The sequence below is a fragment of the Camelina sativa genome, chromosome 10 (assembly GCF_000633955.1).
Source record: "Camelina sativa cultivar DH55 chromosome 10, Cs, whole genome shotgun sequence".
NCBI lineage: Eukaryota > Viridiplantae > Streptophyta > Magnoliopsida > Brassicales > Brassicaceae > Camelina > Camelina sativa.
In genome coordinates, this window is record NC_025694.1 from 12,463,764 (window position 1) to 12,488,227 (window position 24,464).

General features: G+C 36.2%; 3 protein-coding genes and 1 pseudogene across 5 annotated transcripts in view; 1 reads left to right on the plus strand and 3 right to left on the minus strand.

The window, feature by feature from the left end:
• LOC104718672 (plasminogen activator inhibitor 1 RNA-binding protein-like) overlaps positions 1 to 1,592 on the minus strand; it is an 8,784-nt gene extending 7,192 nt beyond the window's left edge. The window contains exons 1-5 of one of the 2 annotated variants that reach the window (XM_010436461.1): positions 1,221 to 1,592; positions 767 to 1,055; positions 618 to 683; positions 395 to 515; positions 217 to 252 (exon numbers count right to left, since the gene is read on the minus strand). In XM_010436461.1, coding sequence (XP_010434763.1) covers positions 217 to 252; positions 395 to 515; positions 618 to 683; positions 767 to 1,055; positions 1,221 to 1,392 — 684 coding nt within the window. In that variant the 5' untranslated portion in view covers positions 1,393 to 1,592. Of the gene's footprint in view, positions 1 to 204; positions 253 to 394; positions 516 to 617; positions 684 to 766; positions 1,056 to 1,220 lie in introns of both variants that reach the window. The other variant, XM_010436460.1, reaches the window with a different exon arrangement.
• LOC104718673 (phospholipase A1-Ibeta2, chloroplastic-like) lies at positions 4,261 to 6,121 on the minus strand. Its single transcript, XM_010436462.1, has one exon. It carries the CDS (start codon positions 6,079 to 6,081, stop codon positions 4,543 to 4,545), a length of 1,539 nt encoding a protein of 512 aa, XP_010434764.1. The 5' UTR covers positions 6,082 to 6,121; the 3' UTR covers positions 4,261 to 4,542.
• LOC104720293 lies at positions 13,345 to 15,535 on the plus strand (annotated as a pseudogene).
• On the minus strand, positions 20,986 to 24,024 carry LOC104718674 (B3 domain-containing protein At2g16210-like). Of its 2 annotated transcripts, none has more exons than XM_019230949.1 (4): positions 22,610 to 24,024; positions 21,781 to 22,051; positions 21,481 to 21,704; positions 20,986 to 21,388 (listed from the first exon to the last, which is right to left on the minus strand). In XM_019230949.1, the coding sequence occupies exons 1-3, from the start codon at positions 22,709 to 22,711 to the stop codon at positions 21,649 to 21,651; spliced, it is 429 nt and encodes a 142-aa protein (XP_019086494.1). In that variant the 5' UTR covers positions 22,712 to 24,024; the 3' UTR covers positions 20,986 to 21,388; positions 21,481 to 21,648. The 2 variants fall into 2 exon arrangements, with proteins under 2 accessions (XP_019086494.1, XP_019086493.1); XM_019230948.1 differs by having other exon boundaries at positions 21,481 to 21,719.

The following is a 24,464-nucleotide window of genomic DNA, read 5'->3' on the forward strand; positions in this document are numbered from 1 at the left end:
ATCAGAACCCTGGGAAATAGATAAAAGGGAAGGTTCAGATTCTTTTTATGCAGCTTACTAGACGACAATAACGAAATTATAGAGGGTATGTCTTACCAACTTGATGAAGATTTCATCATTAGCCTTCTTGTTTGACAGTTGTTGCATTGATTCAAACACTTTGGTATCAACTTTCCTCTCAGAGGTGGTCAATGATTGAAGTGCCTTTTTCTTCTCCTCCAGTATTTTCTCGTACTCATCAAGAGTCATTTCCTGTAGAAACACAAGTCAAAAAACAATCAGTGAGATTTCAGAAACTTACAATGAAAATTAGAGTTTTATATCATGAAACCAGTTTGGAAAATAGTACAGAGAAGCCTAGCATTTCTATTCAATATTTCAATTCTCTGCTTACCTTATCCTCAGGCTCTTTCTCATCAACTTCAGCAGTGTTCTCCTTGTTAGCATCAGCATCAACAGCTGGCGTCTCCCCAACAGCCTTTTCAGTGTCAACACCTGCTACTGCTTCAGTCTCACTTTAAGATCAAGAGAAGCTTCTTTTAGTCCAAATTCCCAATCACAATCACATAGATACATACAATTTTAACAAGTGCATTCAGCCACAAACAAATACTTACGCAGCTAACTCTTCCCCTGGAGTTCCCCAATTCCCACGACCAGATCCGTCACGCTTGAAGTCACCCCTATCCAAAACATAATCTCCAACTTATGAGACTGAGACAGTCATTTCAATGGCAGAGTAAGCAACAAACAGAATAAGACTGACCCTCTGCCAGTTCCACTGCGACGCTCATACGTCCTTCGAGGACGTTCACCTTCACCACCCTCATTGCTGAATCCGCCACGCCGACCACCACCAACTTCACCGCGGAAAGAACCACGAGGAGCACCACCACCACCAGCACGCCTCTCATAAGAAGACTTAGAAACGTCTCCTTCCTCAGATGGTTTAGAGTATCCTCCTGAATATCCATTGTTACCATCATCACGGTTGTAACCACCACGGCTAAATCCTCCACGGCCTCCACGCGGAGCATCACTCCTTGCCTCTCTCACTAATCAACAGAACATCAAAAACTAATCAGATAACCAATCCCAATCACTCAAACAACAATACCCAACTCCATGAATAATCAACAGAACCCAAACAACAATAAAGATCGGATTTTTATGAATTAAAAGTATTTATTTTTTTTTATATGAGAAGAAAGAAACATCACCGGCTTGAGCAGGAGGGAGTGGCTTAGAGGGAAGCTTAGGAGTTGACTTAGCAGGCAAGCCCGAAACAGGTCCAGATTTCTTGGACTTATCAGTTTTCTCGATGGAAGCGGCGAGCTGGCTCGGATCCTCAACATCATCACCCAACAAATCAAAAGGGTTCAAAGTTGCCATATCTTTTGAGTGATCTAAAACCCTAATTTTGTTACACACACATCGACTGAGTCACTACTAGTGATTACAGGAAGCCATGGATAAATAGATCTAAAAAGAGTAAACGTCAGAATGAAGAAGACGAAATGGGGTATAGAGGACCTTGTTTGGGTAGGTGAGATAGAAAGATATGAAGATAAATGAAAATAAAAAATGTGGGGAAAATATATACATATATTTTCTTGCCTAAAGGGTTTAATGTTAATAAAAAGTTGGAGTGCTAAAAAGCGGTGGTGGATAAGTGTGTATGATGAACCAGATTTAAGCCGTACGATCAAGAAAACGATAACTTAATACTCCATCTCTCTGGTGTTTAGAAGTTTTTACGCATGCATTTTTTTTTAAATGATTATTGAGTTTAAATATATTTTTTTTTAACTAAAAAAATACTTTTTCTGTCTCTAAAAAAATATTTATTGATGTTTACAAACTTTTACACATTTAAAAAAAAAACAATGATTACTGAGTTTAAATATATTTTTTTCTTTCACTAAAGAAATATTATTTAATTTTAAACCAATAACAATTCAAAATTTTAAATATTTTCAATGATTACTTTTTGAAGTTTAAAAAACATCAATCTTTATGAGACAGAGGGAGTATTAGACATAAATTTAGACTTTTAATTTATTATTGCAATTCTGGTGTAAAGTGTTCTTACTTATATGAAAATACTCATTACAATTTTAAAATATATATATTTGATCAATTTTAGTTGTTTTGTTGGCGGTTTTTAAAGGACACAAATAAGTTTGTTGGTGGAGGTTGGGTGTGTATGTCGTCCCAAAACTTCTTTTCGCTCATGGGCACTTCAAATTTTCAGCAAAGTCTCTCACCATTTAACGTTAAGATCAAATTCTTTATTTAAGCTTTGCGATGTTTGATAGGCATGATTTCAGGAATGAAGATTTTCTCACAGTTTGTTTATATTTGGTGAAGATGATATCTTCACCGTCCGACTGGCCGGCTATCGATGCTTAGTTTGATGACATCAAAGTGGATATGAAGAATTTTCAAATTTCTCGTTGACTTTGATCTCAAGGAATGCAAATGTACTTGGAGATCGATTAGTAAGATAAATTCCTACTCAACCGCATTTGAGTTGTTAAAAAGAAAAAAAAAACAGTCTTTACACAATACGATAAGAGCAAACTGTGAAAATAATAAGATAGGCATAATTTCAGAAATGTAGATTTTCTCACAGTTTGCTCATATTTAGTAAAAATAATTTTCTCACAGACTAATTAGTTTTCTAACATTATTTTCCTAGTGTTTGTTGCCTATATAGAGCCGTATGATGTAGTGTTCCTAAAATAAAGTGAGATAACAATAACTTGCTGGTTGTTGCACCTAAAAGAAGTCTCATTATATTAAGGGTTTAATTAACCTAATATTCTTCCATGTGTCATTTTAGTAGAATTGGGTCATTTAACCACACTTAAAATGAATTTCAGTTTAATTTTGCATTTAGCATGTTACAATTTACAATATATGAAAATATTTATTATAATTTACAATATTTACATACTACAATTTATAACTTTAAAAGAAACGATATTTATACTACATGCAACACTATTTTGCTGCTCAAGCATATACTCCATTCATTTCAATACCAGTGTCTTTTAAAGTTTTTTTCACACGTATTTTAAAAAATAAAATAATAAAATAATTTTTCTATTTTACTCCTTATTAATCAATATAATAAAAGAATGATATGTTACTTTCCTCTTTTTATACATCAGCTTTTTTATTAAAACAGGTGTTGACAGCTCAATAAAAATCTCTACCCTATCAAATTATAACATTAATACAGCTCATTTGATTTTACTCTGACTGGACTAAACTAAAGAGAAACGAAGGAGAGAGTATTTTCTGCCAGTAGGTCTGTGACTACGGGTATTTCGGATCAAAACGGATTGGGTTTCTTGGTTCTTCAGGTTTTTGGGTAATAAAAAATGTTGCCGAACCAACCGTTAAAAATTTTCAGTTCAGTTCAGGTTTTTTGGGTAATGCAGAAAACTTTCGATTTGAACCGAATTAGAGAGTGGATATGTTTTTCTTGACTCTACAACTAGCATATCTGTGTTTTTATTTTGAAAAAACCATAGACGTATGTTGTTATTGTCGAGACTCGAGAGGTTGAAGACAGTGGCAATTTTGTAAGTACGAAATCATGTTTACTGAATGGACCAAAATTATTTTTATTTTTTTGTTATGTATAAATACTTGGTCCAGGCCCATCAATGTTTAATGTTTGTTATGTTGCGTATATGCACGACAATTGTTTATGTTGTAGAACTTTCTATGATACATTTGAATTATTTGGATTAGAGATTTGCAGAGTTTTATTATATGAGATTATGCTTTTGAACTTGGAAGTGGTTTAGTATGTTGAGTTTAGTATTTGAATTTGTATAATGATGGATAGTGATTTAATTTTTAACTGAAGACTGAACTATGAGCTTGAATGTATTATGAGTATTGTGTTATAAGAGCATTAACAAGTGCGAGTTACTTTTAACAGTGATTTGTACTCTTTAACTTTATGAGGAGGGGTTGCTTAAATGTCTTAGCTTTTTGAAGAAGAGTTGCTTAAATGTCTGCCTATATATGTTGGTATATTTAGAAATTTTTAGGGTTTATAATGATTGTCCATAGGTTATATGAGCTCTGATGAAAAAACTAACATAACTAAAATTACATACAACATAAAAACTTAAAAACATAAAATACACAAAACAACTCCTCGACGACGTATAGGTACTATCCTAAAATATTTAGAAACACTTGTCAATACATTTAAAACAACAGAATACCAACACCTTATATTTCATCTTAGTTTATTTGGCTTCCATGCAACGCCATTTTTTAATAATATTTACAACTTTTGTGGAAAAAAAACACAATTTGTAAAAACAAACCGAAAATCCTAAACTACACAACTTTTTTTATTATCACCGAAATGACGACAAAGAAATCATAACAAACGAAGAAATAAATAAATTCCCACCACCAATAATAAATGAATATCATAGTCTTTAAGAAATATAAATATATAAATATAAAACAAAAAAAATATATATTTACTAATAGAGAATAAATCAGAGCTCATGACGACGACGGACTAGGCAAAACATCTCCATTATCGTGAACAGTACGATTTAATCTCAAAGACTTTCCTGTGTACAAAACCTTGACGTTTGACCGTTGCTCATCCAACAGTTTCCTCAAACTCCGCTTCGCGTTTGCCCGAAAGGGACAGTTAGATGCTAAAAAACCATCGACCAAGTGCAAGTACGCCTCCAGGTCATGACAACACGCCACGTCAGCGTTCGGTTTCAAGTACGGAGACATCTTCATGTCTACACGCAGCTCTGCTCCCACATGCGAGTAAGCCCAAGGGTTGTTCCTCTCCACCATCTCCATTATACCCCCCGGACGACTTCTCCCGTTATTCTTATCGTTATCGGAGAATATCCCGGGGACTTTGGTCACCACGTCTTGGCTGTTCACGACTCGTAGGACTTTCACTCCTTTCGAATCCAAACGATCAGCGAACTCGCGGTTTCCGACTCGTGGCCCGCCGAAAGAAAACACCGCGACCGGAGGCGCGTGTGGGACACGTTCCGCGATGTCATCCGCCGCGAGAAGAGCGATCGCGGCGCCGAGGCTGTGACCGGTTACGCTTATGCTCAACTCCTCTCCTGCGTAGAGCTCGACGAGCCGGCTGATCTCTTCGATTAAAGACTCGGCGAGGCTTGGCCCGTGTTGGCTACTCGTAGTGTAGAGGCTGTTGAATCCGCATTCCACTTTGGGCCGAGTCGGGTCTGATGAATCGGGTTTGGGTTCGGGCATCGAAACGAGATTTGGTCTGAAATTCTCTGACCATTCGAGCAACGTGGCGGTTCCACGGAGCGCGATGACGATCTCCCTTCTCCCCATCCGTCGGATCTCTCTCGGATCATCGCAGACCGCCACGTAACCAACCCAGCTCGTCTGTTTAGTCATCCACCGTAGATCCGGTGCAACGTCATCGATCCATTTAGGCAAACGAACGGATGATGTGGCGTAAAGACTCTTCGTAACTTTAAACGACACATCTTGTAACGCCACGTGTGTCGGCGACCCTTCCGGGTCAGAGTGAAACGCGTGATAAGCCGCTTGTACAAACTCTCCGTAACGCACGAGCTCTCGTCGGAGATCTTCGTCTAAAGGATCCAACAACCCGGCCCAGTTGTTTAACCCGTGTAGCTCCCTCCATTTAGACCCGAGTTTACTCTTCGGCGAACGTTCCTCCGCTGACTTCGAGAGAAGCCTTTGGAGCCGCTTCAGATGCTTAGGAGACATTTCGTCGACGGCTGCTTTCATCTGAGGCCAGATTCGTGCCAAATTCAAACCTCCGAGTAGCGACGACGTCGATGTATTCGTCTTCTCTTGACGAGAAGTTACATTTTCGATATGATCTATAGAAGTGCTCGACGAGTTTTTGAGAACGTTCTCAAGGTTTTTGAGATGTTCTCTGTTGGTCTTTGTCGCCGGAGAAACAAAGAGAGGCTTCGTCGGGATCAACGTGGAGGTTTGGTTACTGCAAGTGAAACGAATGCGTTTTGTGTGAAATATGTCGGCGTTAGGCGTAAGTGTCTGCATGTGTACTATTATTGCCGAGAGAGAGGAGATGATGGCTCAAGTTTTGATGGGACAAGAACAGGAGATAGAATGAAACTAAGTTTGGTATTTAAATGAAAATTTTAAGGTGGCTGTGACGTAATTTACATCAGCCTGGAGTTTGAATGTTATTACCAATTTCGACCATCGTTCGTTTGACTTAGACTTTGTTTTTATTTGATTTTTTTTTTTGTGTTTTTTTAAAAGGAATATTGAAACCGTATTGGCTGGCCATTTATGTTTTATAGGATGTTTTGGACCGTTTCCTTGAAAGTCTCCATAAGTTCCGTGTGTTTTCATGAAAAGTCCTGATAGTATTCTTTTGCACATGCAATGATATATCGTATTACAGGACTAGTAAGGATCAAGGACCATGTAATTTGATATTTAATCAATACAATTATTACTTATCATACAGTATTCTCAGTTAAAACTCAAAACTAATTTGAGGACTACATTGTTCTTCGATGATGGATATATATCTGCCTTTTTGATGGACGAGTTTGATTTTTAGTTTATTCTCGGTCAGAATATAATGGACGAGTTTAATTTGATAATCTTTATGTGAGTTAGAATAGATAGAGCACTGGTCTATTAAGCCGTCTTCCTATATTACAATAGATGGTCGGATTTTCCTATATATATAAAGCCAGAAATATACAATCGATTTAGTAGAAAAAAAAAAAGAAATATTACTCCATAGGAGATAACAAAAAAAAGGTTTGCAAAAGCCATTTGATTTTTGCTGTGTGCTCGAAAGTTAAAGCGAGGGGCGTTAAAATAAATTAATCCAACCAGTTTTATTAATTTTGTAAAACCGGTTCTATGATTTTTTAAGATTTATGTTAATGTTATGATATGATCATGTGCTCTACACGTGAAGTAATCGTTGAGAAAACCATAGTGGCATAGTGCAAGCAGCTTCTCCCGGATTTCTATGGAGAAGATGAGTTAATCAAGGGTCATTTGCAACAAAAAAAAAGAATAATATTATTTTGCACAGTAATTAATATGTAAACTAAAACGACTAAACGGTAGAGTTATTTACAAAAAAAATACGTGTACCCGAAGATATATATATATATATATATATTTTTGTCTTATTAATGAATAAAGGACTTTTCTGTAGAGTTTTTCTTTTAAAAAAAACAGTCACTTCTTGCCATCCCATTGAGCCGGGGCTGGTGATCAAGCAGTTAACCTTGGATTTTTGTTTTTTGTCTTAGCAACGAATAAAGAGATGGATGTACATTGTGCTACTCAAGAGCCAAAGACAAATATGCAAACTATCCAGGCTTCCTAAAAGGACATCGCGGATAACAAATAGCGTAGGCTGGGTTCAACTGTATTTGACGAACTAATTGAAGGACTTTATTTCTCTTTGACAAAACAATAAATAAAAGGACTTTGTTTGGATTGGTATGTACAGTATAAAATTGTAACCTGGTCAATCAATTCCATTTATATTTTATTTTTGTTACCAAACCGGTTGTCGTTACGTACGAACTTAAGGTGTGAAAGTGATAAAGTGCTTGCAAGTACGGTAGACAACCTTTTACCAACTCCTACCGTTCGGTCCAAATGTGGGCTTCAAATATATTGCATTTCACACAACTGTGTCAAACATATATTTTAAAATGTTAAAATAGCTCTCATGTATTATATATATATATATATANATAAAGAGATGGATGTACATTGTGCTACTCAAGAGCCAAAGACAAATATGCAACCTATCCAGGCTTCCTAAAAGGACATCGCGAATAACAAATAGCGTAGGCTGGATTAATTCTATTATATTTGACGAACTAATTAAAGGACTTTATTTCTCTTTGACAAAACAAAAAATAAAAGGACTTTGTTTCGATTGGTATGTACAGTATAATATTGTAACCTGGTCAATCAATTCCATTTATATTTTATTTTTGTTACCAAACCCGTTGTCGTTACGTACGAACTTAAGGTGTGAAAGTGATAAAGTGCTTGCAGTACGGTAGACAACCTTTTACCAACTCCTACCGTTCGGTCCAAATGTGGGCTTCAAATATATTGCACTTCACACAACTATGTCAAACATATATCTTATTTTAAAATAGCTCCCATGCATTATATATATATATATATATATATATATAATATATATGTATATTCCTATTCAAAATATTTTCTACAACAATATATTTGATTTTTGGTTAAAGAATTTCTCCAATAATTTTTCCCTTATTTGTTTCTCCTTGGTGATTAGATTTATAAACACAAACATCTTTTGTTGAAAATCTTACATTATTTTTAATAGAGTTTCCATCTTGCATAATTTGTTTTTAACTTCGAAAAATATTAACATTAAAAAAGATTGAGAATTATACTTTTGCCTAACCAGTTCAAACGTTTGACAGAAACAACAAATTCTCACTAATTTTTCTTACATTATGATATTGTGGACTTGTATACATGACACTTTTCATCCAAACTTGACGAACCGTTCTTAATTTGTGAAGTTCTAAAGTCTAAACTCAAACTCAACTTAGTTTGTTAGGAGTATATTTGTCTAAAAGAAACGACGTACTGATGCCATGCTGTCGTAGTTGTGACGTTCCCCTAATGAAAGACTCGTTCCTTTCTCCATATACGAGATCTTGATAGACTTGATTAACCTAAACTTAAAACTAAAAATAAACAGGTCAAATTAATATTAATGGTGTATGTATCCAAATGCATAAGGCAGTACGTACTCATATTTTCATGCATGCATGGTAATTAACAGGTCAAATTAAAAAAAAAAAAAAATTTGGGACAACAAGGTCAAATTTCATGTTGCAAATCGTATGCATTTTCCACCAAATCAAGAAAACTGGAAACATCATGTATTTGGAAATTTTCAAATCACATGTTAGACCATTTTATACATACGACACTCACCTTTTCAACAATTTTATATGTATGATTTTTGTAGATAGTAAAAGTTTTCAAGTAAAGCTGTTAAACATAAATGGTACACGTATCAAATTTTTGTGTGAACAAGAATTTGCAAATGTCAAAATTGTAATTCTTAATTTGTTTGTTTCTTTTGTTGCCTTGTTGGTAATCGCTAAAGATGGTTTTTGAAAGAACTCTCAGGTCTCTCAAACCAAGCGTGTTGAATTGAACCGTTACGGTTACTGTCCAGCTCAGCTGTATTAATGACACGTGGAAAAGTCAGACCTGTCGATTCATAATTTTGACTAAAATTGTTCGTCCGTTCGAATAAACGCAATAGCAGCCATTTAATGAGCCTAAATAACTAATTAGCATTAGGTCCATAAATGGTCTCTAAGAGTAAAACCTAAACATTAGTAATGTATTTTTTATTCAACTAATTAACTTTTTTTTTTTAAAACATCAAGGAAGTATTCATGGTTAGCTAGATGACTAATTTTGAACAATTGCAAACATAATTTTAAAACTATGCCAATATAAAACCACGAGACTCGTATTACAAATACAATAGATGATTTTTTGAAAAGTATAATTATATTCTATATTAATTTTTTTTAGTTTACACCTAATTTTCATTAATTTGTAAAAGGGTAATAAAAATAGCTAATCAACCATCTAGCTAGGTGGTGCAATGAAAGTTTTATACAAAGCTTGTTATTTAATAATTTATGGTTGAAAGTATATATTAATATTTATGTATTATTTTCTGTTAAATTTCAACTTTTATTAGACTACTATTTATTGAATAGTGCACGACGTTATACACTTAATTTCACGACACCACAAATGTATACTATCTGTTTGTATTTTATTATCCTATATGTAGATAAAAGATTGATTATTTGTAAAAAAATATATTTAAATTGATATTTATGATTTTCCATGTTTTATTAAGCATACATATTTGGATAAGAGAGAAATAGTATAAGTGTAGCTTGAGAAATACAAACTGAATTGTAGCATGAGAAATACAAACTTTAAGAATAGAGCATATGATCTTATTAATAATCATATAATTTTTTTTTATATATATATAAAACAAAAAAAAAACTGAAGTTGAGTGTAGCATGAGAATTACAAACTTTTAAAATAGAGCATATGGTCTCATTAATATCATAAATTAATAATTATATAAAATTAACACTTATGAGTAACATCAAAAGTCTTTAAGGGGTTGTTATTGGATTCAATTTTAGAAACAATTTTAAGGGCTTCAATAAAATCATTGAAAGTGAGCTATATGAATATTATAAAGATTGTTAGAGAGTTTTTCTTAAATTTTATTGATTAGTTTTTCTATAAACTTATAAAATTTTCATGATTTTATATTGTGAATAAAAGTGTATAAAATCATAAAATAATAATATAATAATTTAATTCATTAATAATCATAGATTTTTTGTTTTAGTTGAATAACACAAAACTTTTGTTGATTTTATTAAGAAAAATTAATCCAATAACCCCACATTATTAAGATTTTAAATGTTTTTTTACAAATCACAAATTAACTAGGTAACAGTAAACTGTTTCAAATTAAAGTATTATGGTAAAATTATTATTTGGGATTAAGAGAGGATCCGACAGAAATTTTTTGTGGGGTACAACTTGCTACTTTGTGATATCAAACTGCCTACCTAGAGTATTAGTTGGTGCATTTAAACCATTTTACCATTTTAATTTTTTATGTTTTTCTATAATCGCTTAGATAAGTCATGATCTCGCACTTACCTCTTAAACATGACGAAAATCACACCACCAACTGCTTCTCTCACGGTTCTTGCCTCAGATTTCCACTCGCACGGACAGATGTCACAAAAACATGCACAAAAGCTTCAAAGAAAAGGACTTTAGAACTCTTAGGTACTTTTAGAAATCGTTCTTTCAATAAGTGAGGCGAAAATAGGTTATCTAACCCTAAAAACGTCTACCTCTCACCTTATATACGATCCCCCAAAAAATTAATAATTAATGCCACCGTTAATTTTGATTAGGCTATTATGTACATTAGATAGGGAAGAAGGAAGAAGAGAGAAAAAAATAGATAACCAGGGTTAATTTTCAGTTTGATATGGTAAATAAAAAATTGAGAGTTTTTCTATTAAAAATTCATAATTAATTAGATAACTGGGGTAAAACTGAAATTTATTTTGTTAAAAATTATGATTACGAAAATAACAATACTAATTGTTTTAGGTTTTAAATTACATGTTTTTATTATTTGGTGTATTTTTATTCTAATCCAAAACAATTGTGTATTATTACCGGGGTATTCAAAACAATTGGGTATTATCTTTATTACCGATAATAATACACCAATCCAAAAAAATGGATATTATTTCTATTCCAAAACAATTGAGTTTTAAATCATACGTTTTTATTATTTGGTGTATTTTCACTCATGAGTTTCTCTACAATTTGTTCAAATACAAGCAAGAATAAAATACAAAAAGGATGTTTAAACCGACTTTTTGGATTGGGTTCATTAGCTCTGGTTAATAATAAGTACTAGTAGCTAGTATATCTGAAGTCTGAAGAGATTGATTTTTGATACTATTTTTTATTTTTCTCCAAAATTTAATTCGATTTTTTTTTTTTGGTGAATTTGAAATCACCTTTGATGTCAATCAATTTATGTCATTAATTACTTACTTGTAACCCATAAGATACTAGTAATTCGTAACAAATCCAAAGAGAGTGCAACGGCGGCGGCATTGAACACTTGTGTAACTGCTCGACCATGTAAATTAAGGAAAAGAGTACTAACACACAAGAATAACACATACTCAATAAAATGCTAATGACACGTAAGCTGTACATTTGTGCAATAACACATACTCAATGCCAACTGAAGAAGGCCACATACTTTTTATGGATCATGGAGAGTTTTGGAAAATTAAGCCTACCATTGTCACTTACAACAGTCTTGTTTTTTAAGAGGACGAATCGAAGGAGCTCGTTTGATTATCAGTGAAATAAAATCTAAAGGCTTTCAACCAGATTTGCAGACATACAACCCGATTCTTTCTTGGATGTGTAATGAAGGAAGAGCCTCCGAGAGAGATGAAGGGGAATGGGTTGGTTCCAGACTCTGTTTCCTACCAATATTTTGATCCGTGGTTGTAGTAACAATGGGGATTTGGAGACAGGGATGAGACGGGGAAACAAGGTATGGAGCCGTATACGTACAACACTTTTGATATATTCATGGTTTGTTTATGGAGAACAAGATAGAAAAAGTGCTGAAATATTGATACATGAGATTAGAGAGAAGGGTATTGCGCTGGATTCTATTACTTACAATATTACTCATAAATGGATATTGCCAGCATGGAATTGTTTGAGAAAGTTATAGGCATGGGAATGAAGAAGCATTCCCATGCCTAAAAGAGGACAACGGAACAACGAACAAAGAGGATAAGGAGGGCTTTGGTAAAAGACTTTGTATATTGCTTAATTACATTAGGGTTGTTACATCTCTCTTTTATATACAGCTATGGAACAATTTTGAGTTCGTAAAACAACCTTATCCTCCTACAACTGTAAATGATGACTCATCGGATTGGAGCCAGGGGCGGATACAAAGCAGAGAGGGGTTGGGCACGTGCCCGACACTGATTTTTTCAAAAAAAAAATTTATAGATAATTTAATATATAACTTTGACTTAACTAAAAATAGAAAAGTGGTTCCACCGTATAAAAACAAAAAAATCCTAAGACTCCAAACCAATTCTATAATTAATGTTTCAGCCCAAAATAATTAAACAGAAAAAAAGCCCATAAATGTTTTTTAGTCGTGCAACTATAGATTAGTTCCACGACATTGAACCATTGACCTAGTTTTTTTCTTTCAACAACTAAATTGTTTATCTGCTGTTACTTTTTTGGCTTTTCCTTAGTTCTCAAGCTATCAAACATTCAAACATGTCTACCGTAAGTACTTTTTTTATTAATTTATATTAAAATTGCAGTGGAAGAAATTAAATTTTGTTCAGTTTTAGACGAAATCTTGTTCGTTTGTTGTATATAACTTTGTAAGGCATGTCTGTTGACTGTTGTTTTTTATATGATAATTCATTGATATACCAATTTTGTAATCCAAACTTCGTTTTTACTATGTTAATAATTTATTATAATTATGTTTTTGTTAGGTACCAATTCACAGTTATTTCAAAAGAAAGTTTGAAGCAACGTCTGAAAAAGCTCCGGTAGATTTGCCTTGGGATCCAACAGATAGAAAAAGAATATTGGAGTATCATCCTAATGAAAGAGATGAGGTAAGACCCAAATATTTGATTAGAGGTCCTTGTCAACCTAGAGGTCATGATTTTCCTAAAACACTATCAGGAGAAAGTTGAGAAGATTCAATCCAGAATGGTTTGATCTCTATAGCAGTTGGTTGGAATACAGTGTGAAAACAGACAATGCTTATTGTTTGTTTTGCTACTTGTTTAGAGATTACACAGAAAATAAAGGTGGAGGTGATGCATTTGTTACAAAAGGATTTAATACTTGGAAAAATCCCCAGGCTTTAAGAGATCATGTGGGATCAATGAATAACTTTCACAATAATGCATTAAAAAATGCTGATGCTTTGATGAGGCAAAGTCAATCAATTGTTCATGCTTTTTATAAGCAAGATAACATAGTAAAAAATGAATACAAAATCAGATTGAATGCTTCAATTGATTGTTGTAGATATTTACTACGACAAGGATTACCTTTTAGAGGTCATGATGAGTCAATGGAATCAGCTAATAGGAGGAATTTTTTAGAGCTTGTGAAATATACTACAGGGCAGAATGAGCTAGTAAGCAAAGTTGTGTTGGAGAATGCTCCAAAAAATAATCACATGATATGTCCTGAAATTCAGAAAGATATAGTGCATTGCTTTGCAGAGGAAGTTATTAGATTTATAATTCAAGAAGTTGATCATGATGTATTTTGCTCGTTGGTGGATGAATCTACAGATGTTTCTGATAAAGAACAAATGGCAGTGGTTTTTCGTTTTGTTGATAAATATGGGACAGTCAAAGAAAGATTTATTGGTCTTGTCCATGTTAAAGAAACAACTTCTGCATCTTTGAAATGTGCTATTGATTCATTGTTTGCCAAACATGGTTTGAGTATGAAACAATTAAGAGGACATGGTTATGATGGAGCAAGTAATATGAAAGGCGAATTCAATGGGTTAAGATCTCTCATTTTGAGAGAAAATAGTTCTGCTTATTATATCCATTGTTTTGCTCATCAGCTTCAGTTAGTTGTCGTCGCAGTTGCTAAAAAACATTTTGAAGTTGGAGACTTCTTTGATATGATTTCTGTTTTGGTAAATGTGGTTGGAGCTTCTTGTAAGAGAAAGGATATGATTCGAGAAGAATATCGAAAAAGAATCGAGGAAGGAATCAGTCGAGGTGAAATCAAGACAGGAAAATGATTGAATCAAGAACTCTCACTACAGAGACCTGGTAATACTCGTTGGGATTCTCACTACACAACATTACTGCGGTTGGTTGATTTATCTTCTATTATCATTAAAGTACTTGAGTATATCGAAAAGGATGGGTTTGATAGTACCAAAAGACGACAAGCTAATGGTCTTCTTAAGTACTTTAATACCTTTGATTTTGTGTTCTACCTGCAATTGATGTTGCTTATCCTTGGTCTCACAAATAGTTTATCAATGGCTTTACAAAGGAAAGACCAAGACATTTTGAATGCTATGAGCCTAGTGAAATCCACCAAGCAGCAATTATACAAGCTCCGAGATGATGGATCAGATTCTCTTTTTACTAAAGTTTTTTCTTTTTGTGAGAATCATGACACTGAGTTGCTCATTATGGATGACGAATTTTTTGACCCAAGAAAGCCAAGAAAAAGAAGCAACATGACCAACTTGCATCATTATCAAGTGGATTGCTTTTACACTGTATTGGATATGCAAATTCAGGAGTTTAATGATCGTTTTGATGAGGTAAACACTGAATTACTTGGTTGTGTTGCTTCTTTAAGTCCTATTGATTCGTTTCATGAGTTTGATCAGTTGAAGGTTATGAGATTATCTGAGTTTTATCCAGAAGATTTTACTTTTGTCGATCGAATATCACGTGAACACCAACTTGGTTTGTACATCGATAATATCCCGGAAGATGAAAGATTTGCTAATTTGAAGAGTCTGGGGGATCTTGCACGTGTGATGGTAGAGACAAGGAAATATCTTTCACATCCTCATGTTTATCGACTTGTGAAGCTAGTTTTGACTTTACCTATAGCCACCGCAACAGTTGAAAGATGTTTTTCTGCGATGAACATTGTGAAGACTAGTTTGCGCAACCGTATTGGTGATCAGTTTCTAAATGATTGTTTAGTTTCTTTTATTGAAAAGGAATTATTTGAGAAGGTGACAAATGAAGTAGTGATGAAAAGGTTTCAGGATATGAAAGAACGTAGGGTAACTTTATAGATACGTTTTGTTGTAAGACTTTTTTTTTACAACGATTTATTTTTATATCGTTATATTTTTTTTATATCGTTATATCGTTAAAAAAATAATATTATTTTGTGCCCCGGGTTAAAATATCTTCTAGATCCGCCACTGATTGGAGTTGCAGAGCATTGTATGTATTCGCATCGGAGGAGGGTGTCTTTGCCTTAACAACGTTACTCTGTTTTGAAACCTTGGTCGTTGTCTTCTTGTGTTGATTGTGGCTGTGTATATGGACTTGGGCTTAAGTCAAGTTTGTTTTGTCAATGCCCACTCTATTGATTGGGCTGTCCTCTACACTTTCCCTCAAACTTAGCATGGCTCTTGTCGGCGAAACTGAAACACAGAGTTTGCGACGTAGACCTTCAAACATTGGTTTGTTTAAAGGCTTGGTGAATATGTCAACAAGCTGAAGGAGTGCCGGTATATGATGTGTTTCAATGAAGCCAAGAGCCACCCGTTCTCAAATGTAATGAAAATCTGTGTCAAAATGCTTGGTTTGATTGTGCAGACAAGGGTTTGCGGAGAGATAAACAGCAGAGAGATTATCATAAAACACCTTAGTTGGTTGATATTGAGGGATTCCTATATCTCGAAGAAGGGATGATATCCAGGTCAGTTCACGAGCAACAACAGAGAGAGCTCTGTATTCAGCTTCAGTCGAGGAGCTAGAGACTGTCGGTTGACGCTTAGCGGACCAAGATATTAAAGTTGAGCGTAACAGAATGCAGAACCCACCTGTTGATCGTCTTGTATCCTTGCAACCCGCATAGTCACTATCACAAAAGGCCGACAGAACAGGATTTCCATGTTTTCTGATTGGAAGACCCATGTTCAATGTACCTTTCACATATCGGAGAATTCGCTTGAGAAGGCTGAAGTCCGAGTTTGTTGGAGCGTGCATCTTTTGACAAACAAAGTTCACAGCAAACTGAATATCAGGACGAGTGATAGTCATGTACTGTAACTTACCTGCCAAGCTTCGATAATACGTTGGTTCCTCAAATGGAGTCGTGTCAGGTTTGTCAACTTGTTGAGGCAGAGGCATTGGCATTGGATTGCAGTCTGACATCCCTGCTTGATACAAAATGTCTGAGGCATATGTTGTCTGATGCTGAAACAAACCATCATCAGTTGATTAAATTTGCACACCAAGAAAATAACGAGGTGGACCAAGATCTTTCATGGAGAACCGTGTGTTGAGTGACTGTAGAAGCTGATCTAGAAGTGATTGATCGTTGCCAATTAGGAGAATATCATCAACATATAGTAACAAGACAATGATCTTCTCACCTTGATGTAACACAAACAGAGATGGATCTGCAGTACTGCAGGTAAAACCAAATTCAAGGAGGAAGGTGCTGAAAGTATCAAACCACTTCCTTGGGGCCTGCTTCAAGCCATATAGTGCTTTTGTAAGACGACACACATGATTTGGTTTTTCTGAATCAATGAATCATGTTGGTTGATACATGAACACTGGTTCCTGAAGTTCCCCATGTAGAAAAGCATTGGAGACGTCAAGTTGCTTTCGGGATCAGCCACGTGCGACTACAGTATCGAGTACCAGCCGAATTGTGGATGTCCTAACCACAGGGCTAAACGTCTCTAAATAGTCCACTCCCTCTTCTTGATCAAACCCTTTTGTAACAAGGCGTGCCTTTAGTTTATCCACTTCTCCATTCGGTTTCAATTTTTTTTTGAAAACCCACTTAGAATCCAAAATATTCATGTCATCTGTTGGAGGAGTGAGAGACCAGGTGTTTAGCATGTAGATTCTTCTAAATTCTTCCATGACAGCTTCAGTCCAACCTGGATGTTTCATGGCTGAAGCAATACCTTGAGGCTCATTAGTAGTAGTTTTTGCAGTAATGAGAGCATATCTATGATTTGGTTTGTGAATGCCAACTTTGGATCTATTTGTCATGGGATGAGAATTGTTGACATCCTAGACTTGTTCTGCAACTTGTTCTTGTTCTTGATCAGAAGCACTGTGTTCGGACTCCTCTGTTTCTGATTCAAGAACATTTGTATTGTCGGCTACGTCGTGGTCTGGATTATCTTTGTTCTATTCTTGGACATGTTGTTCTTGAACAGGTTGAGCAATAGTAGACATGGGACGTGGTAGTATCTGAGTTGAAGTAGATGTCAGATTCTCTGATGGAGGATCAGTGGACTGCCAAGCTTGAAGGTGTGGAGTCTTGTAGTTTGGTATTAAGTGCTTGTACTGATCATTAAACGGCAACACTTCTTCATCAAAATTAACATGTCTCGAGATATAAACCTTGCCTGTTGGAGGATATAGACACTGGTATCCTTTGTATTGAGCATGATATCCAAGAAAGATACATTGGAGGGATCTCGGATCAAATTTGTTCTCTGCAAGCGGACGCAAACAAGGATAGTAGGCGGATCTGAACACACGCAGAGACGAATAGTCTGGTTTCTGATGCAGCAAGGTTTCAAGAGGACTCACATTGTTTAAGATAGATGAGGGAAGCATGTTGACTATGTGGTTTGCTGTGTAGAAGGCTTCAACCCAATATTTTTAAGGGATGTGACTTTGGAACATCATTGACAGACCAAGCTCAAGCAGGTGTCTATGTTTCCTCTCAGCAATGCCATTTTGTTGTGGCGTATAGGGACATGATATCCTGTGGTGTATGCCTTGCTCACTAAAGTGTGCTTTTAACTTATGACTTGTAAATTCTCCTCCTCCATCACTTTGAAACTCTTTTGTTCTTGTATTTAGCTGACTCTCAACCAGTTTTTGAAACGCAATAAAGTCTGCAGTGAATTCAAACTTTGTTCGTAGGGGATAAAACCAAGAGAATCTTGAAAACTCATCAACAAAAACCACATAATATTTAAACCCCTGGTTGGATACAACTGGCGATGGCCCCCAAAGATCACAGTGTATTCGATCTAAAGGGTTCATAACACGAGAATCAGAAGCTACAAAACTTAATCTAGAATTCTTCCCCATCTGGCAAGGCTTAGAAATGGAGGTTGTTCTCCTCTTATTAACCTGAATGTCCTTGTTACTTTGAAGTTGTTGGAGAACCTTGGAGTTTGAGTGTCCCAATCGATGATGCCAGACCTCCTCACTGGTTGCACATTGTCGATTAGAATAAAAAGCCATAAGTCCTTGATTCTCCAACACATAGAGCCCACTACTGCGCTGACCCTTGGACACCACTTTCTGAGTGTTTATATCGATAACATAGACCTTATTAGAATCAAAATAAACTCCACATGGATAATCATCACATAGCTTTGACACAGACAAGAGTGATTTCTTTATATCGGGACAGACTAAAACATCATTTAGAGGGATTGTACCTTTCGCCGAAGTAATAGTGGTGGATCCAGTATGAGTTATGGGTAGGAAAGTTCCATCACCAACCTGAACCGTATCAATACCAGTGTAAGCTGCTGCAGAGTGAAGCTCATTGGTAGAGGAGGTGATGTGAACCGTAGCACCGAAGTCCGGATGCCATTCTTTACCTGTATCATCTGAAACATGTAGAGAAGAGAAGGCCTGGGGAACTTCAGTTTGATAGTTGTTGTCAAACTTGTTATAACATTTGACTGTTGTGTGTCCATCACGACCACAAATCTGACATATCGGTCTTTTCCCTGAAGATTGAGGAGAAGATTGATGCTGCGAGAATCTCCTTCCTCTTGTTGAATAGCCTCCTCTTCCTCTGTTTTGACCAAATCGACCTTTCCCTCTCTGATTTGGTGTGTACTGCGGATCACAAGGGTTTGTCTTCTCAGTATTGAAGGTGAGATGTGGTGTGACCGAAGCATTGTCTTCGTAAGATTGCAGCTTGCTATCAAAGCCCTGAACTTCTGAGACAACATCAGTGAAGGTGCGAGTTGGAAGCTTGCTCAAGGAGCTTTGAATGACCGTTGTAATGGGATCATACTCTCTGCCGAGACCATTAAGAAAGACAAAAATCTTCATGGACTCATCAACAGGTTTCCCAATGGAGCTGAGGGAGTCACAAATGGCTTTAAACTCACGAGAGTAAGCAGAGAGGGACTTATCTTTTTTTGACCAGAGCTGAAGACTCCGACGGAGAGAAAACTCCCTAGCGACACTGCTTTTGTTAAAGTTTTCTACAAGAGAGAGCCAGATCTGACGAGAAGTGGCTAGACTGTGAACATGTCCAAGGACTTCCTCAGACAGTGTACCGAACAACCATGACTTGACAAGTTGATCAGTGCAGAACCAGGCCTCATACTGAGGGTTTGGGACTTCAGTGGTGTTTTCACCATTGGTGACGAGACGACTCTGAGGAGGAACCGTAACAGTTCCATTGACGAATCCAATGAGTTTCTGACTGGACAGGAGAGACTCAAACTGCATCTTCCACAGGAGATAGTTGCTATCATTGAGCTTGAGCGTGACGGCGCTGGTGACGTGAACATTATCCGAGAAAGGATAAGTTGTTGCCATTGTTTTACCTGTGAAGGTTTATAGTGGCTCTGATACCATGAACGAACAAAGAGGACAACGAGGGTTTTGGTAAAAGACTTTGTATATTGCTTAATTACATTAGGGTTGTTACTGTGGCTGTGTATATGGACTTGGGATTCAGTCAAGTTTGTTTTGTCAAGGCCCACTCTATTGACTGGGCTGTCCTCTACACTGGCAACATGGACCGTGCAAGTTTGTTTTGTCAAGGCCCACTCTATTGACTGGGCTGTCCTCTACACTGGCAACATGGACCGTGCATTTTTACTGCTTAAGGAGATGGACATGATGAATGTCAATCCTGATGATGTGACATACAATTGCTTGATGTGGTGAAAGGAAATTTTGAGGAAGCTTATGAGCTGATTGGGGAGATAAAGAGAAGAGGAATCAAACCTCACATTAGTTACAACACTCTAAGAAGTGGGTATAGTAAGAAAGGGGATACAATGCATGCTTTTATGTTGAGTCGGATTCAATCCTACTCTTCTCACCTAAAATGCTCTGTTAAAGGGTTTGAGTATAAACCAGGAAGGTGAACTCGCAGTGGAGCTACTAAGGGAAATGAAAAGTGAAGGCATTAGACTCCTAATGACAGATCCTTCTACTCTGTCATTGAGGGAATATCAAACTTGGATTCAGAAAAAATCAGACAATAAATTGGTCATGGCAAATTAAACAACAGTGTAAGCTTAGGCCATGATCTTTTTTTACCTAAGAGATGCATTTGTAGCTGCTGAAAAGTCAGTAAGGAAGATCTGCGGTGCCACTAACTAATCTGATATGGTTATATCATGACAACTTTGAATGATCTCTCGTTTTCTGGTGAATACTGTAATCTGGTCGTTTGAGACACGAATTTGGCTGAGAATCTGGTTTTTTAGGTTCGTACTTTTTTCAGAAACTTGATTTTATAAAATATAGCCCTGTTGATGAACAGTTGAGAGAGAGAAAGAGGGATCCATCCGACAAACAATAAGAAAAGTTTATACACCAACTTAACCAAACTAAAGTCATAACATAAAACTTAAGACAACACCATCACAAAGTCTTTTTTGCCTCACTAAGATATTGTTCTCCAAGACACCCCTCACATCCATCATTATTAGCGAGACTCTCTCTTAGGGTTTTGAGACAACAAGAATCAGCTCGTCTGGTTTGATGAATGTGAATGTGCAAATATCATCAACAGCAATAGGATATTCCTTGACTACATATGCCCATCCACCAGAGAAGAATGCGTAGCCCTCCGCCAAACAAACCACAACATCCCATGTCTTCTTCCCATTTGAGTGATGGATCATGAATATTGCCTTCTTCGCCTTCTGCCTATGATCCTTTGGGATCTTCTGCAAACTCAAAAAGAGAACTGATTTCACAAATCAGGTTTTTCAAAATAAGAGACTATGTGTGTTAGTGTCTTGGTTCATCTTTATCATACCAGCCATTTGAGGTATGTTTTTCTGATGATGACGGTGAATTCTGCAACAGAAGATGAAGAGGCACCTCCAGAATCTCTCCTGACCCTAACCACTTTCTCGGTTCTCGTGAAATTTTTGGATTCCTCAGCTTTCTTCTTTCCAAGGTTGAGCTTCCTTTTCCTTGTTCGTCAACTCAACTCTGTAGATACCACCACCTCTTCCTTCTTGTCATCTTCCACATGATCTGTTTTGATAAGACCTGTAAAGAATCAATTTCTTTATCCAATTCACTGTTTCATAATCAGAAAAGCAAGTCTTACTTGGAGGTTGCATCATCTCCTTGCCGTCTTGCTTAAAGATATTCACAGTAAACCACATCTTCCCTTTGTGAGTGAAGGTAATAAACTCACTGTGTCCCAAGGCATTGTCACTCACAAACTTCTCCCATCCGGACTTCTCCATGACGTAGAATCTCGGGTTTTTAGAGACTCCTACTTCCCAAGAGCTTCCCCATTGCGCTCTGATCTTCATCTTACGGCCGGAGAGCTCTTTGTTGGAGAAGCTTTTCGTGAACTCATGAGGGAGTGCTCGCTTTAGATACTCGCAAACAAGATGAAAAGGCAAAATATCAGAAAGAGTGAAATTAAACTAAACCAGTAACGGTTTACAACGCAAATGACAAACCCACAAGACCTTGAAAAGGAACAGAGGATAGATCACAGAAACGAAACCATGTTCATTAAAGATTAAGCATAGATCTTTACAGTCGGACAGAGAACCAAGAGAAGCAACAAAACTAGTGAGTTCGTTGAGGGCAAAACCAGTGAGTTATATATGAGACCCATTAAGACAATTAACGAAAAGATTCTACCTTTAAAACAAATGTAACAAGATTCAACCATTAAGACAAGACCCATTGTTACAGAGAAGCAAAAAAATTTCAACCTTTTTCCAAACTAAAGCAAACAAGATTCAACCTTTTAAGACAAGACCCATTGTTACAGATAAAATAAACAAATTTCAACCTTTCCAAACTAAGCAAACAAGATTCCACCATTAGACAAAGACCCATTGTTACAGAGAACGAAAAGTTTCAACCTTTCCAAGAAACGACTAAATTGTGGTTTCTGAAGTTCAGAACACTGTTACCATGTTTTCTGAAGAAACATCTATACTCAGAAGTATCTTGAAAAACGTTCCGTTTTGGCTTTCTTCTTTGCTCCGAACAAATTCAGGGTTCCTCCTAATCATCTCTCTCGTTGGAAAATTTCAGATTAACCTTTGCTCTTTCTACTTGCTCTCCTCTCTTTCTCTCTCTCACTACACTCTCTTCTTTTCTTTTCTTGCTTTTTTTTTTCTCTTGTAATGAGCAACGCAGTTCAATTCTCTTATCAAAGTTAAATAAATCGGTTTAATCACTTGGTATATTTTTTTTTTTTGGCTCAACAACAACTTTCATTAACCAACAAGTTACAACCAAATCATAACTCATTAATTTTCACCTCTAAAGACTTGGACCAAATGCAATAGTTGATCAAGTACAACCCTGGAACACTAGGCGGATCCAACGCTACCTAATCGAGAACCATTGCAATTTTTAACCACAGCGAGATAGACAACAAACCACAACTCGGAGTGAAGTCATCTCTTAAACCACCTAAATTATCATAATGACACGAAAACAAATACTAACACAGAGAAGACCAAAAACTAAACTGAGAAAAAATCAAATCCCAGCTATGAGAACCTCATGATCGATATGAAGAATTTGTCCCAATAGCTTCAACACCCAAAGGCGCATTATCAGAAGAGCTTGGTCTCTCAGGCTTTCATTGTTCCGGTCTTGAACCTAAAAACGGACAATAAATCCGACTGACCCGGCCAAGAGTCATGTAGCTAAACTGGCGAAATAGATGCTTCTCTGAACTAACCATATAATAACCAGAATGCTAATCTTCTAAAGATTAAAATTGGAGCACAGGATAGCAAATCATCACCTCACAGTGCAAGATCGAAGAGCTATATCACTTCTGCCATGTTTCGAGGCACACACCTTGGCCGGACTGAAAACTAAACGACGCCGCTCCTTACTTCTTGACACCGCCGTGGCTGGAATGAGAGGTAAGATCTGAAGAACCCAAACCCGACCGCTGAAGCTCGTCAAAGAGTAGCTTCATCCCTCACTGCTCACCGAAGCCAACAAACCGCCGGAGACAAAACAGCAAGCAAAGCCGCCAACCCAGATCCGCCAGATCTGGCCATAGAATCGACGCTATCTGCCAACGTCGCACCAGAGCCTTCACCAACAACCACCACCGGACGGAACTTCACTTCACGCGCCAAGATAACATTGGAACCACCACCGTCGAGAGGCACCCAACCAACGCGAAAGGAAGACAAGAAGCGGGAGTAGACAGCAAACGAGACTACAAAGAGGAAAAAAAACTAATGGACAGAGTCCTATCCAGCGCCAGAAGAGCAACCAGAAAGGCAGATCTAACGAACCGGCGGCAACCCTCTCTCTCTTTTTTCTCTCTCGTCTCTGGGATTTTCTTAATTTTTTTCTTTTCAATCACTTGGTATAGTTACTTTTGCAAAACCGATCACAAACACAATTTCATCTTTTTCCTTTTTTCTTTTTTCTTTTTCATAATCATTATCATCTATCCCATCAAACTGGAAAATAATAAGTACAAGATGGAATCATTCACAATTCACACAAAACAAGGAGAGAGTTGGAAACCCTATTGATATTAACGTTCCCATCTTTTACTGGATATTAGATTATTAACCCGTTGTATTGATTGATGTTTTTGAATTAATAATCATCTAAATAGCTATCATAAATGGAGTTGTTCAAAAAAAAAAAAAAATCCAGTAACGGATAGTATGCAAATGTATAATAACGTTTTTGTTTCGATTTTTTTTAACAGAAATGTTATTTTATTTATATTTTAGACATCATTTATGTTATTTTAAAATTAGTTATAAGAATAAAAAGTTA

Bases quoted from the DNA above. Each gene is read 5' to 3' on its own strand.
- LOC104718673 (XM_010436462.1), bottom strand. From the start codon at position 6,081: ATGCAGACACTTACGCCTAACGCCGACATATTTCACACAAAACGCATT.
- LOC104718674 (XM_019230948.1), bottom strand. From the start codon at position 22,711: ATGATTAGGAGGAACCCTGAATTTGTTCGGAGCAAAGAAGAAAGCCAA. The intron at 22,052-22,609 runs GTAACAGTGTTC...GAGTATCTAAAG, and splicing joins ATGTTTCTTCAGAAAACATG to CGAGCACTCCCTCATGAGTT. The intron at 21,720-21,780 runs GTAAGACTTGCT...GATTCTTTACAG, and splicing joins GGAGATGATGCAACCTCCAA to GTCTTATCAAAACAGATCAT.